This window comes from Empidonax traillii, unplaced genomic scaffold (genome assembly GCF_003031625.1).
Source record: "Empidonax traillii isolate 1590-97213 ecotype Southwest subspecies unplaced genomic scaffold, ASM303162v1 scaffold1213:size316513, whole genome shotgun sequence".
Lineage (NCBI taxonomy): Eukaryota > Metazoa > Chordata > Aves > Passeriformes > Tyrannidae > Empidonax > Empidonax traillii.
This window is the reverse complement of record NW_020956406.1, coordinates 158,079-172,380: the sequence shown is the minus strand read 5'-3', so window position 1 is coordinate 172,380 and position 14,302 is coordinate 158,079. Positions and strand designations below refer to the sequence as shown.

General features: G+C 53.1%; 1 protein-coding gene across 3 annotated transcripts; it reads left to right on the top strand.

The window, feature by feature from the left end:
* Positions 1-3,102: 3,102 nt before the first annotated feature.
* On the top strand, positions 3,103-14,275 carry CTSB (cathepsin B). 3 transcript variants are annotated; one of them, XM_027905834.1, is made up of 10 exons: positions 3,103-3,190; positions 8,832-8,983; positions 9,486-9,571; positions 9,970-10,084; positions 10,753-10,871; positions 11,525-11,610; positions 12,302-12,448; positions 12,877-12,993; positions 13,820-13,948; positions 14,039-14,275. In XM_027905834.1, the coding sequence occupies exons 2-10, from the start codon at positions 8,858-8,860 to the stop codon at positions 14,134-14,136; spliced, it is 1,023 nt and encodes a 340-aa protein (XP_027761635.1). In that variant the 5' UTR covers positions 3,103-3,190; positions 8,832-8,857; the 3' UTR covers positions 14,137-14,275. The 3 variants fall into 3 exon arrangements, with proteins under 3 accessions (XP_027761635.1, XP_027761637.1, XP_027761636.1); XM_027905836.1 differs by lacking the exon at positions 3,103-3,190 and adding an exon at positions 3,238-3,261; XM_027905835.1 differs by lacking the exon at positions 3,103-3,190 and adding an exon at positions 6,800-6,923.
* Positions 14,276-14,302: the final 27 nt, after the last annotated feature.

Genomic DNA, 14,302 nt, shown 5'->3' with positions numbered 1-14,302 from the left:
TTTTTTTTTTTTTTTTTTTTTTTTTTTTTTTGTAGTGGGAGATGAAGATTTTTTTTTTCCTAAAACTTATAGGTGTTGGCCCTGCAGCAGCTTCATTAAGAGCTATTTGCTGCTCACTGTTGAAGCAGGGACACCATGATTCAATCAGCAGTGATTTAACAAGCGATAAGAGAAGTTTGCCCAAGGCCTCCTGACCCATTTCCTTATCTGATTCCTGTAGTGGTGGATTTTGCTCCAAAGGCTGAAGCTTGCCAAAGCCTCCTCAAACACCACTCGATGCACTAAAAAAATGCCACGAAAAGGAAAAAAAGGGGGGTTGTTTTATGCCTGGTTTGGACACACACGGGATTTACAGGCTCCTGGGAAAGTCTCCAATGGGGAAACTTTCTGCCTGCATTCATCATCATATATAAAACCAAGTTATTACAGAATCACAGAATGGTTTGGGTTGGAAAGAACCTTAAAGATCATCCATTTCTACCCCCTCCTATGGGCAGGGGCACCTTCCACTAGCCCAGGTTGCTCCAAGCCCTGTCCAGCCTGGCCTTGGACACTTCCAGGGATCCAGGGGCAGCCACAGCTTCTCTGAGCAACCTGTGCCAGGGCCTCACCACCCTCACATGGAAGATTTCCTTCCCAATATCCCATCTAACCCTTCCCACTGTTAGTGTGATGCCATTCTCTCTTGTCCTGTCCTTCCAGGCCCTTGTCCCATGTTCCTCTCCAGCTCTCCTGGAGCCCCTTTAGGCACTGGGAGGGACTCTAAAATCTCTCTGGATCCTTCTCTTCTCCAGGTGAACACCCCCAGCTCTCCCATCCTGTCTCCAGAGCAGAGGGGCTCCAGCCCTTGGAGCATCTTATCTCAAAAAATTATCAACTTATCTCAAAAACTGATGTGTTTTCAGCTGAAAAAGGCACAGCAACTTTGACACTTCCCCAAAGAGGGCAAAAAGCCAGCAGTCTGTGCAAAGTTTTAGTTCATACTTTCATTTCTTGAGAAAGGCACCAAATACTCGCAGAAAAACAGGTGGGTTCTCCCTTCTAAGAAACCATGGAGGGCACCAGCACAGCCCCAGGCATGTGCTCCAATATGATCTATAATAAGGCAAATTAAAGGTGTTTTATGGGGTTGCACAAGTTTTAAATTGCCATTATGTAACTTGTGGGCAAAAACCTAGTTGGAAATAAGGAGGTATTGGGAATAAAGAGGGAAGTGCCACACGTTACTGGGAGAAATAAGTGTTAGGTATGTCCTGACTCCAGCTCCCCGCTGTTCTCATGTGACTGGATGCACCAAGGACTTCAGAGCCAGACTGTACAAAGGGCAGGACGAAAAAACAGGTTATTTTTTCCTGTGTTTTATGTCAACAGAACTTCTCAGACAACATGGAAAACTGAAATCAAGCTTTACAAGGAGAGCAAAGAAAGCCTGTGGAGTCAGAGGGAGGGTTGGCAGGTTATTTACTTTTTTTAAAAATTATTTTTAATTGCTGAAGCATAAGTAAAAACATACTAAAGAGATGGTTAAAAATTACATGCGAAGGCAGGCAATGGTAGCAGGGCCTTTGCACACAGAGTATCGAAGAGTAAAAACACTTAAACACCGCAAAAACCCTTCCAATTTTATTTCATAAATACTGTGGGGTGCAGTCAAGTGGATTAAATGTTATTTTTCTTATTTTTTTCATCACTTCACTGGGAAACCTTCTAAACCAAAATCAATCCTTCATTCTTTCAATGTCTGCAATAAGTCCCAGGTGGTTCCCTTGGCCAAGTGTTGATTTTCCATGCTGGCTGCTGGTTGTCAGACTTTTGATCACTGATTAATTATTTTCTACTACAGGCCTTTGCATTTCTGAGGGTGGTGGGGAGTATATTTTATTCCCACCTCCTCGCAGAGAGGGGTGAGAAAGGAATAAAAAAATGGATGATTTTTATCATTCAGGAGAAGCTTTGGCATCTTTGTGGATTGAAAGTGGCTCCTGACATGGCTTCCCTGTGTTGTTCATGCTTCTGACAAACAGCAAAAACGAGGGGGAAAAGTCAGTTAGCAAAGTAACACAGTAAAATCTTGCTGCGTTTCCAGATGTAAACTTCAAAGGATGCTGGAAGGGTGGAGGTGGGATGGGCAGGGAAAGTTAGATGGGATGGAGGCAGGCTGCAGGCAGGCTGGAGGAGGGAAATAGGCAGGAAAGATGCAGGCAGGATGGAGACGGGATGCAGGTGGGACGGAGGCAGGATGGAGATGGAAGAGCAGAGAATGGGATACAGGTGGGATTGAGGAAATATGCTGTCAGATTTGTGGAGAAAAACTAGATGGGATGGAGATGGGATGGATCAGGGAAGCAGGAAGGATGTGGGTGAGATTGAAAAGGGAATAAAGTGGAACGTAGGTGGGACTGAGGAGGGATGGAGGCCAGCAGGAGGTCAGAAACAGGCAGGAGGAGGAATGCAGGCAGGATGGAGGTGGGAAGGTGGAAATGAGGAAGGATGTGGGGAAGGCTGGAGGTAGGAAAACTAATGGAGATGGAGGCCAGCAGGTGGAGGGAAGCAGGCAGGAGTAGGGATGGAGGCAGGATGGAGACAGGATGGCAGAGGGTGGGATGCAGGTAGGATTGAGTAACGTCATAGGTAGGCTGGAGGAAGGATGCAGACAGATTGGAAGAGGATAACTAGATGGGATAGAGGCTGGCAGAAGGACAGAAACAGGCAGAAGGAGGGATGCAAGCGGGATTGAGGAGCGATGCAGGCAGACTGGAGGTAGGAAAACTCATTAGGATGGAGGCCAGCAGGAGGACGGAAGCAGACAGGATCAGGGAAGCAGGCAGGAGGAGGGATGGAGACAGGATGGCAGAGGGTGGGATGCAGGTAGGACTAAGTAAGGTCACAGGCAGGCTGGAGGAGGGATGCAGGCACTATGGAGACGGGATGCAGGCAGGATTGAGGAGGGATGCAGACAGGCTGGAGGTAGGAAAACTCGGTGGGATGGAGGCTGGCAGGTGGAGGGGCGCCGGCAGGATCAGGGAAGCAGGCGGGAGAAGGGAAGCAGGCAGGATCAGGGAAGCAGGCAGGCGGCAGGGGCGGGCAGGAGGCAGGATGCTGTCACGGCGGGGGCGGGCCGGGCGAGGTGACTCAGCCTCCCGGAGCTACCCCGGCCGCCGCTACCGAGTCTCGGGGGCCGTGCGGGGCGGTGAGTCCTGGGGGCCGGGCCGGGGACGCGCATAAGGGGCGCAGCGGGGCGCGGGCGCGGCGACGGCATCGGTAAGGGCAGGGGATGCTGCGGGGCGGGGGACGCGCGTGGGGCGGTGGGGATGGGGGCGCGCCCTTTCCGCGGCTCCTTGGGGGGCTGCGGAGCATTCAGCAGCAGCGTCTCCTGGTTTTTCCAGCGGCGTTTTGGTGTTGTTTTTTTTTTGTTTGTTTGGTTGTTTTTTTTGTGGGTTTTTTTTGTTTTCTTTTTTTTGGGGGGGGGGGGGTTTTTGTCCGTGGCTGGCGCGGGACGGGGTGTTGCGGTTGCGGAATTGCGGGAAGGGGTTTGCGCTGCGGCTCGAGGGTGCGGATGGTGGCAGGAAAAAATGCCGTGGACCGTCAAAAATTCAGCAGACCTTCAGTAAGGGCCACGGGAAGGGAGAGGAAGCGTCGTTTTCATAATAAAGGCAGGGAAAACACCCCAGCCCTGCTCGTCAGCTGACGCTGCGGTCGGTTTGGCACCCTGGGAACATCCCGTGATCACAGCCCAGCCTGGGTCTGGACCAGGACCGTGGCTTGGGAATGGCGCTGGAGAAGCTGCCATGCGTCGCCTTGGCCTGGAAGAAATCTCCCATTCCTGGATCCCAATCCTAGGGATGCTCTGCAGGCGTGAGACAGCAAAGATCGCTTCCTTGCGGCATTTCCCTCCTGGTTGCGGGTGAAGGGAAGGGATTTCCGTAGCACGGGGTGTCTGAGGTGTTGTGCAAGACTCTGGTTTGGGGATTGGACTGTAAGAGTAGAAAAAAAAAAATCAGTGCAGCTGTATTTGTGAGGAATCCTGTGCTTTCTCTGCATGGAAGCTGTAGAGGTGAGCTCTGGAGCTTGTGTCAGGGTGGATTTATTTTGCCAGATACTGAACAACCTGGTCTAGTAGGAATTCAGATGATCTTTAGGGTCCCTTCCAAGTCAGACCTTTCCAGGATTTTGTTATCTAACCTGTGCTTGTGATCTGGCTTTGCTAGAAAGGAGTAAGTGTGGGGAAAAGTGCCTCATGTTGTTTTTTTCTTGAGGAAAAAAAAGAATTCAAGCTCTGACAGTGCAGTGAGAGCTGTAATGAAGTCACCAGGCCACGGGTTTGGTGCTGCCAAGCTCACCTGGCAGCACAGCAAGCTGAGCTGGATCGTATCCTTAATGGGTTTGCTTTGTTGTGGCTTGGAGTCACAGACTAACCCTGGCAAACAGGACAAAGGACAAAGCCTGGCCTGGGCAAAGGGCTGGTGCTGAGGAGGACACATGACTTGGGCGTTGTTGAGCACCCCCCTCGCCCTGGAGGGGCATCCCTGGCCCTGCAGGGGTGGTGGGGGTGGGGTGTTTTAGAATTGAGGGTGGGACAGCTTTTATCTTCCTCAGACCCTTGGAGAAGGGTGTGTGAGTGCCTCTGTCTGTGCCTGGAGGGGTTTGGCCCAGACAGTGGAGGAGCTGAGATGCTTCAGGGCTGTGACTTATCTCGTCGTCTGACCTGCCTCAGCTGAGTCATGTGAGCTGGGCTTGGAACAGCCGGTTTTGGGGTTGAGGAGTTGTTTTCCTAACGAAAGTTAAGTGGGAATTGTAGGCTTTGAATTTTGAGGTGATTTGATGAAGACCTGCAGCAGCGAAGGTGTTTGCTGTTTGTGGGCACTGTGTGCACCTCCCCTGGCTGTTTAGAGGAGGGGGCTGTGGGATCCTGCTGATGTCTGGAATAACAGGGTTTAAATATCTGGAGCTCTGTCCCTGGGAAAGTCGGCAGGGAACTGCCCCTGGCTCCCAGATCTGTTTGAGGGGGATGGAGAAGGCACCTGGGTGGTGTCTCCTCCTTCCCTCCTCCTCTGCGACAGCACAGAAGGATGTGGGTGGATTCTGCAGCAGCAGCACAGCCGTCTCCCTCTAGATATTCTCCTCCCTCGCAGGCTGCAGCTGCTCCGAGCAGCTCCTGCCAGAGAGCCTTCGGCCTCACTGCTCCCTCCTCACTGGCTGGGAGTGGGAAGCTTGAGAGTTGCACTCAGGGGTCCAAATTTCCTTTTTAAGCATCCAGCTGGCTGAGTTGGGAAATTGTGAGAGTCCTGCCCAGGGTCAGGTGTGCTGCTGGGTAGTTATTTCTTGCTCGTTCTTCAAGAAACTGCATTAGCAGTTTCGGATCCTAATGCGGGGGGGGGTGGGGGGTGGTTTCTCTGCTTCCAGGGATGCAGCCCAAGAGCAGGTGAAGCAGCTTGGATGGCTCTTTGTAAGCCCCAAACATCCTCCTGCCACCTGGAGAGCTTTCTAGGGTGAAGCTGCCGCGCCCTAAGAAGTCCAACAGCCTTGTTTTCCTTTTCAAGCTAGTGAGCTGTGGTGGGATGTGACCTGTGAAAACAGCCCTAGTAGCCAGGGTTATCCCGAAGCTGCGAGGCACTTCGGGAGCTGTGGGAGGGTGGCAAAGGGAAGGGATCTCCTGGGTTGGCTGGAGCAACTCCTCTGACCTGTTCACCGTGCATGAAGAGGAGCAGATATCTGTGGGGTGCAGCAGCTGTTACACAATTCTGGGTCTGGTGCCGCTCCTCTGGTGGCATTTGAAGCAGCCGTGGGGTTTTGGTGTGTGGAGGAGATGGGGGTGGTGGGGGAAGCACGTGCCTGATAACGCTGCCCACGGGAAGCTCTTGCAGCCCCGATCAGCTGGGAAAGGGGGGCGGGAGGGGGGGTGATGGTGGAAACCAGCAGCCTTTTCTTGCTGCGGCCTCTCCGGGGTCGCTGTGGCTCCGGCTGCGCGTGACCCGCCGTCAGTGGGAATCGGGAATCCATCCTTGCCAGTCCCGTGCCTGTGTGCCCTATTTATAGATCTGCTGCGCGCTGGGCGCTGGCTGAAGCCGGGGAAGAGGAGGAGGAGGAGAAGGGGGGGGATTAGGGAGGAAGAAATGCCTCAAGATCGAGGATTTCCCCTTCCTTTTCCAGCCAGGTGCTGGGATACTCCATGCCAGCCAGCTGGGAGTATCAGCTCCCCCTTGAATCTTCATGGCCATAGGGAGACCTCCTAGAATAATAGAAAGGTGTGGCTTCGAAGGGAGGTTTAAAGGTCAACCCCCCTGCAATGAGCAGGGACATCTTTAACCATAAATCAGGTTGCTCAGAGCCCCATCCAGCCTGACCTTAAATTTGTTTCCAGGGATGGGGCGACCACAACTTCTCTGAGCAACCTGTGCCAGGGCCTCACTGGGAACCACTTCTCCCTAATATCCCGTCTAACCCTGCCCTCTGTCAGTTTGAAGCCGTTCCCCTCGTCCTGTCCCTCCAGGCTCTTGCTTGGAGTCCCTCTCCAGCTCTCCTGGAGCCTCTTTAGGCACTGGAAGGGGCTCTCCTGTCTCCACAGCGTGTTCTCTTCTCCAGGTCGAACATGCCCAGCTCTCTCATGCCCCACAGGGAGGCTCCATGCCCAGGGAATACTTAGCATGAGGTTTGTTTGCTGAAGCAAGGGGCTGGCTCCCAGCTCTTTGGTTTGCTGGCCCTGGGCCATGTCGTGGGGCACATGCAAAGCAGCAGAGCTGAAGCAGCGAGGGGAAACTGCAGGGATCTATTTTCAGTTTGGTTTCAGGAGGGGAAACTGCAGAGATCCATTTTCAGTTTGGTTTCGGGTTGCCTGGAGTGTGGTCTGGTAACCTGAGGACACGAGATCTCCCTTGTCTGTCCCTCAAAAGCTGGGTGTGAGCAGCCTATCGGTTCATTGCAGGGTGGGTTTCAGCCTGTCAGCAAATTTACAAACATCCTGCCAAAAAGAAAAGTGTCTCTCATGTGGTTTCTGGCCTCGAAAATACCTCCTTCCTGTGCTACGAAAAAAAACAAATCTGACTGCAGAAAGTACAGAGGTTTTTTGGAGTTGTATTTTTTTTTGTCTGTGTGTATTTTATTTTTTTTTATATATATATTTTTCATTAAAAAAAAGGTGCTTCAGCTCTGGCTGGTCACCTGCAAGCTTATTGTGGCCGTGCTGAAGGGGCACAAGGCAAAAAACCACAGTAGTTTTAGAAATGTGTATTTATTTTTCTGGGTGTAACCTCCTTCCTTGCTGCGTAAGCAGGGGAGCACGGAGGGGACACCGGGAATTCCAGCGAGTCCCTCCCCTGCAGAAACCTCTAAGCAAGCAAATATGCATGAAACCACTTCAAAGAGGTGAGATTCAGGGGTAGGAGGACCCCTGTGCTGCTGAAACTCAACTGGTTTTTTTTGTGTTGAGCATCCTGCTGAAAGCACAACGAAGGGGGGGGGGAATAAATAAACGGTGGAAGTAGGAGGGGAAAAGGAAAAAAAAGCCCCTTTATACAGTGAGCTGCAGCCTCCTGGGCTTGTTGCTGGCAGAAAGTAGGACACTCCTGCTGGGTTTTCTTCTCTGGAAAGGCTAAACTTGGCTGTGAGTGGGTGGAAGCAGCCGGCATGGAGATGTGTGTGATCTCCCCATCCCCTGCTCATCCAGCTCTGCCGCCGTGGGGCTGGAGAGCTGCTGGCAGGAGCTGCGTGTCCGGTTTAAGCCCGGGCTTGCAAAGGTGATTACACACTCAGCTCGCTGGGATGAGCGGGAATTAAATCCCGAGTGTCTCTGCTGTGGAGCACCCGAGGTCTTGGGTTGCTCACCGGGCTTGGAGCTCGCCGGGGTGGGTGTGGGGTTTGGTGGGAGGGAGCTGGGAGGGTTTGGAGGAGGAGGAGGAGGAGGGTGCGCTGGTGTGTTTGTAGAGATAGAGGAGCTCGTGGCCTGGTGATGTGTCTGAGTCAGGGAGTCAGGCGTGGGGACGTGGAACAAGCTGCTGGTGTTGGGGGTTGAATTGGAGTTGGGCATTTGGATGTGAATTATATTAAAGGAGGCAGGAGAGCAGAGAAACCACCGAGCCCTGGAGCATCTTCGGGTGGGTGGTGCTTGTGCTCCTGCAGGGGAGGCTGTGGTCCATTCTTTTGTGCTCTTGGATTTCCCCTGCATCTCTGTTCCCCAAATTGGGTCTTTCTTGGTGCCCTGCATCTCCCTGCTGAAAAGCTTCAGTGGGAGGAGGAGCAGGGGGGCAGTGGCCACAGGCACCTCCAGTGCATGTGGGGGCCCCTCTGGATGGGTAGGGGGTCACTCTTGGGGGCTGTGACCCCAATCAGGATCCCCAGGGCAACAGGATGGCCAAAAAGAGGCTGTAAAGTCCAGAAAGTCTGAATTTGGAGTGATATCTTTCAGGAAGAGCACTGCAGAAGGGCCAGGAGTCAGCAAGTCCCTGGGGCTGCAGCCCTGCCTGTGGTTTGCTGTAGTGGTGGGATGTCATTTACTCCTTCTCCTGGTCCTTATTCTCCATTTCTGTGGAAGTAAACACAGGTTTTAATACCCTCCAAATCCCTTGGATCTGCTTCAAAAAGTATTTTCCTGCTGCTGCTAATCCTGCAGTGGTCAACAAACAGGGTTGCCTCACCTGATTTCTCCTGAGCTGCAGGAGGAGGGTTATTTCTCTGCTCCTGTGTCTCTCCTGACTTTTGGGGTAATTCGGGATACAAGGGGCCTGATGCAGCCAAATGTTTTACTCTCCCACACGTTGCTGTGATGATCCTTGGGTGTTGCTTGTGGTCCGAGCCTACCTTGGGAAGTTTGCAATGATGCTCCAATCTGGCTGCAGGTGGAGTGTCCCATTCTGTGGCCAAGATGTGGCCGTCCGTGTCCATCCTGTGTGTCCTGGTGGCCTTCGCCAATGCTCGCAGCATTCCTTACTTCCCTCCCCTCTCCAGTGACTTGGTCAACCACATAAACAAGCTCAACACCACCTGGAAGGTGAGTACTGGGTTGATTTGGGGTTTTTTTTTTGGGGGGGGGGATATACATTGGGAGTCCCACCACAGTGGTGACATCAAACCCACCTTGGCTCCAGTTGATTTTTCCAGTGAAGTGATGCTCTCAGGGATTCCCAGAGTGACAGTTAACTGGAGCTTCTCCTCTTTGGAGCAGAGCACTGATGAGTTTGTGGAATAGGAGCAATGTAAGAGGAGGAAACCCTGGAGGAGGCTGGAAACAAGCAGCAGGTGTCCAGCTCTGTTGGTGACCTGCCCAAACCCTCCTTGGCCACTTTGCTGTGGCCAGAGCCTCGAGATGGACCTTACTGGTCGTGATGGGCTGTGTTCTGTGTCTCTGGGTGGTTGGCTCTTGACCCCTGGGCTTTACAGCAAGTGTCAGGCTCTGGTTGGGGTTCAGGGAGCTCTGGAGCACCAGGCTGGTCCCACCAATGTGCTTGGTGGCTGTGAAGAGTTGTGTCCCATTTCTGTGTGTCTCTTCCCAGGCAGGGCACAACTTCCAAAATGCTGACATGAGCTATGTGAAGAAGCTCTGTGGCACCTTCCTGGCTGGGCCCAAGCTCCCTGAGAGGTGAGTGCTGGAAGAAGAAGGTGAAGCTCCTGTAAAAACTTGTGTGGATCCTCCAGATGTGTCTGTGAGGGACTCTTCTGTCAGACTGTGAGCAGTGTTCCCGTAGGTGCAGCCTGGTGGACATCATGCATGGAATTAAGCATGGAGCATGTGTGAGGGGAATATGCGTCCTGCCAGATACTTGACCAGTTGTGTAATTTGTTATCCTTGAAAATTAACACACTAGAGGAGCTGCTGACCTGGTCTGAGGACGTCAGAAGCACTTAAGCTCCTTCAGTCAGCAAACAACAAGAGCCCTCATCCTCCAGGTCACCTTCAGAGGAGGTTGAAGAGTGCAGAGCAGCCAGTCCTGTTACACTGGTGCTCCTGTGACGGGAATTCCCTCTTCTCACTCGCAGGGTGGACTTTGCTGCAGACATGGAGCTGCCCGATAACTTCGACTCACGAACACAGTGGCCCAACTGTCCCACCATCAGCGAGATAAGAGATCAGGGCTCCTGTGGCTCCTGCTGGGTAAGAACATGGGCAGCTTAAGGTCCTGTTAATACAGACTTTGCTGGACAAAAACTGTGCTGTTGAGTTTGCTACTGAACTGTGTAAATCATAGAATCACGAAATAATTTGGGAGGGAAGGGACCTTAAAGATCATCCAGTTCCAACCCCCCTGCCATGAGCAGGGACACCTTCCACTTGACGAGGTTTCTCCAAGCCCCATCCAGCCTGGCCTTGGACACTTCCAGGGATGGGGCAGCCACAGCTTCTCTGGGCAACCTGTGCCAAGGCCTCATCACCCTCACAGGGAAGAATTTCTTCCCAATATTCCATCTAACCCTGCACTCTGGCATTATGAGGAAGCCATTCCCCCTTGTCCCTGTCCAAAGTCCCTCTCTAGTTCTCTTGGAGCCCATTTAGGCACTGACAGGGGGGCTGAGCTCTCCCTGGATCCTTCTCTTCTCCAGGCTGAACACCCCCAGCTCTCCCAGCCTGGCTCCAGAGCAGAGGGGCTCCAGCCCTCGGAGCATCTTTGCTGCCCTGTATGGGGTAACAGGGGGGATCCTGCAGTGTCTGAGCTCCTCAGTGTCTTCTCCCAGCCAGGCCCATGCCTGCTGCGCTCCGTGCCAGGAGGTCTCCTGGTTTCTCTCCCATGACCAGCTCTAATGGTGTTTTGGGGCTGCCCACAGGCTTTTGGCGCCGTAGAAGCGATTTCAGACCGAATCTGTGTCCACACCAACGCCAAGGTCAGTGTGGAGGTGTCAGCTGAGGACTTGCTGTCATGCTGTGGCTTCGAGTGCGGCATGGGGTGAGCTGCTCCTGGTCCTTGTGCACTTGGAAGGGGGGTGGGAGGAGCAGGGACACAACCTGGAGATGCTCTTTGCTTCACCTCTGTCTTCCTGGTCTCCCTAATGAACAGGAAGCTCCACCAGAGGTCTGTGCTGTGAGTGCTGGAGTTAGATGGGGGAAAAAAAAGGTGATTTCATGGACAGGAAGTCCTCTGGGACACATCCTGTCCCCAGGACAGTAGATGATGATGGCTGGTGGAGAGAGGGCAAGCACACAGCGATGCTCTCCCATGCAGAGCTGGCAGCTGCCAAAGCCAAGGGAAGGTTCTTTTCATGATTCCAGATCCTTGGTTTTCAGGCACAAGCCTTTTGCCTGTGGCTTTTCCAGTTGTTGAGCACAGGGTAGGGAGTTTGGTCTCCCAAGTCCTGTTGCTCCTGACAGCAGAAGCTGAAAAGGGACCTGGTAGGGAGGCGCTTTGGAATTTGGAGGCTCTTAGCTCCTTACCTGAGGGCTTTGGTGCCTCAAAGCGAGTCCTTGAGGGGAGGGCAGGAACAGACTGAAAGAAGGTTCAGCATGCCCAAAACTTTCCTTCAGCCACTCAAACTCACTCCATTCCCCTTGCCTCCCCCAAAATGGGCAAGCTGGGGCTAGAACTGCTGCTTCTTCCTCCAGGTGCAATGGTGGTTACCCCTCTGGTGCGTGGAGGTACTGGACAGAGAGGGGCCTCGTGTCTGGGGGCCTCTACGATTCCCATGTGGGTAAGTCCTGGCAGATACCCTTGGGAAAACAAAGAGGACCATCTCTGCCTGGTTAAGGTTCATGTCCTTCAGGTTGCTTCTGTGCTGGTGTGCATCCTTGTGGCTGCTCCCTCCTTTAGTCTAGACTCAAAACACCGCTGCTGTCCTGGCTCCCTGCCCCCACTTGTGGTGGCTCCTTCTGGTCACTCCTCTGGGACAAGGGTCCCTGAGCAGCACCTAGAGGCAGGAGACCCATCCAGCAAGGGAACCAGTAGGCCTTAACTATCCCACAAGGCTCCTGCTCCCATAGCAGGAACGAATCAGGCTGTGAATTTTTTGTTGTAGCTGGTTTTGGACTAGTTTGGTGCATTTTGGATGAGGTCAGGAGATCTTCCCAGCATGTTTCCCCTTCAAAAAGTAACTTCCAGAATGGAAACCTCACCCTCCTGCTGGCATGGCCATGTTCCCATCATGTTTCCATCTTTTCCATCTCCTTGTCAAGAGGCGGGTGGTGGGAAGCGGGTCCAGAGGGAAACCCTTTGCTGATGGAGGGATTGCCCAACTGGCAGGGGAAAGACCTACTCTTGCACCCCACGGATCTGTGGGGTTCCTGGGTCAGAAAGGCCCTTTCTTGGGGCATCTGGTGCCTTCTCCAGCATGGCTGTTAAGAAATCCGAGGACAGCCTGTTCATGTCACCTCTGTCCTCAACAGGCTGCCGTCCCTACTCCATCCCACCCTGCGAGCACCACGTGAACGGCTCCCGGCCCCCCTGCACCGGGGAAGGAGGGGGAACCCCGAGATGCAGCCGGCACTGTGAACCTGGATACTCACCCTCCTACAAGGAGGACAAGCACTATGGTAAGGGAGGTGACAGCACAGCTCCGGAGTTGCTCCTTGTGGCAGCTTGGTGGGGTTGGCAGGGTTGGACCTGTTCCCAAGCTTGGTTTACAGTGGTCATTTTCTGTGCCTTGTCCCTGGAGACCCCGGTCTGGTGGTTCTGGAGCAAACACCAGCCTGGCAGATGTTCAGTTTGTGTTTCTATTCCCCATCAGCTGAGACTGGGGAAGGAAGATGGTTTGAGTCCTCATGGTGCACGAGGGATATCTGGAGCCCACTTTGCCTGCCTGACTGTGTCAGTGTCTCCAGAGCACCTGGGCTTGAATTTAACCTGAGTTTAAGGGGAAGAGGCTTCTTGCAGGGTCACACTGAGCAGTCTTGGTCGAGCCATCCAATCCCTGTGTGGCCTGACAGTTCTGTCCTGAGTTTGAGAATTTTTTCCTCCCTAGGCATCACCTCCTATGGAGTCCCTCGCAGTGAGAAGGAAATCATGGCTGAGATCTACAAGAATGGCCCAGTGGAAGGAGCCTTTATTGTCTATGAGGATTTCCTGATGTACAAGTCTGGTGAGTGTCAGCACTGAGGCTGTGGGGAGCCTTGTTCCCTACTTCATCCAGAGGGTCCTTTCTTTGTGGCCCTTGTCCCTCTGCTCAAGTCTGAAAGGAGATCTGAAGCTCACACTTGAGTATCTGGTGTGGTAGGACCATGGGCAGGTGCCATCTCCTCTATCTGCTGGTTTATAGCAAAGGGAATCGGTGCTGGGGAGTGTTTCAGGGAGGGAACCCCAATGGGGACCGCCCCAAATTCCAGCTGAGAACAACAGCTTGGATTTTAGGTAAAATCCTGGCAGAAGGACCCCAATTCCTTGTTCTGAACTGCTTTTTGGCCCCTTGCTGAGTGTTTCTGGGTGTCCTGCGTGCTGAGCTGGTGCTGAGCATCAGTCATAGAATCGTGGAATGGTTTGGGTTGGAAGGGACCTTAAGGATCATCTCATTCTAACCCTCTGCCATGGGCAGGGATGCCTTCCACTATCCCAGGTTGCTCCAAGCTCCATCCAGTTTGTCCTTGGACAGTTCCAGGAATGAGGCAGCCACAGCTTCTCTGAGCAACCCATGCCAGGGCCTCATCACCCTCACACCAAGAATTCCCCCTAACACCCAATCTAAAACCTCCTCTCTTCTAGTTTAACACCCCTCCCTCTTACCTCACCACTGTCTCCCCACGTAAAATTCCTTCCTCCAGCCCCTTTTAAGTTTCAGGTTCACATTTAACCAAAAACCTCCTCTCAGCCACCCCCTGGGGACGCCAGATCGGGCGTCCCACCGTGTCTCAGTGCCCTGTGGCGTGGAGAACACGGTGCCAACGTGGAGGTGTTGGTGTGTTGCCTTGCAGGGGTGTACCAGCACGTGTCTGGGGAGCAGGTTGGAGGCCACGCCATCCGGATCCTGGGCTGGGGGGTGGAGAACGACACCCCGTACTGGCTGGTGGCCAACTCCTGGAACACCGACTGGGGGGACAACGGTGAGGCCCCGCAGGGGAACCCCCCCTCCCTGTTCTCCTGGGCGCGGTGAGGGGGTTTGAGGTTGAGTGTTGCTCTTGGTGTGCTTCCAGGCTTCTTCAAAATCCTCCGAGGGGAGGACCACTGCGGCATCGAGTCCGAGGTCGTGGCCGGCATCCCCAGGACGGAGCAGTACTGGAAGAGGATGTAACAGGCTTGGATCAAACCACAAATAATCCTGAGTCCCTGATGCTTTTAACTGATAGCGGGTTGGGTGCAGAGACCCCCCTTTCTAAGAGACTATAGTTGAGATTACTTTATTAAAGCTTTTTATCTTTTTATCTTTTCTTTTCTTTTTTTTTTTTTCTTTTTTTTTT

Coding starts and splice junctions, on each gene's coding strand:
- CTSB (XM_027905834.1), top strand. CDS start 8,858: ATGTGGCCGTCCGTGTCCATCCTGTGTGTCCTGGTGGCCTTCGCCAAT. Junction 10,085..10,752: donor GCTCCTGTGGCTCCTGCTGG/GTAAGAACATGG, acceptor GGCTGCCCACAG/GCTTTTGGCGCCGTAGAAGC. Junction 12,994..13,819: donor TTTCCTGATGTACAAGTCTG/GTGAGTGTCAGC, acceptor GTTGCCTTGCAG/GGGTGTACCAGCACGTGTCT.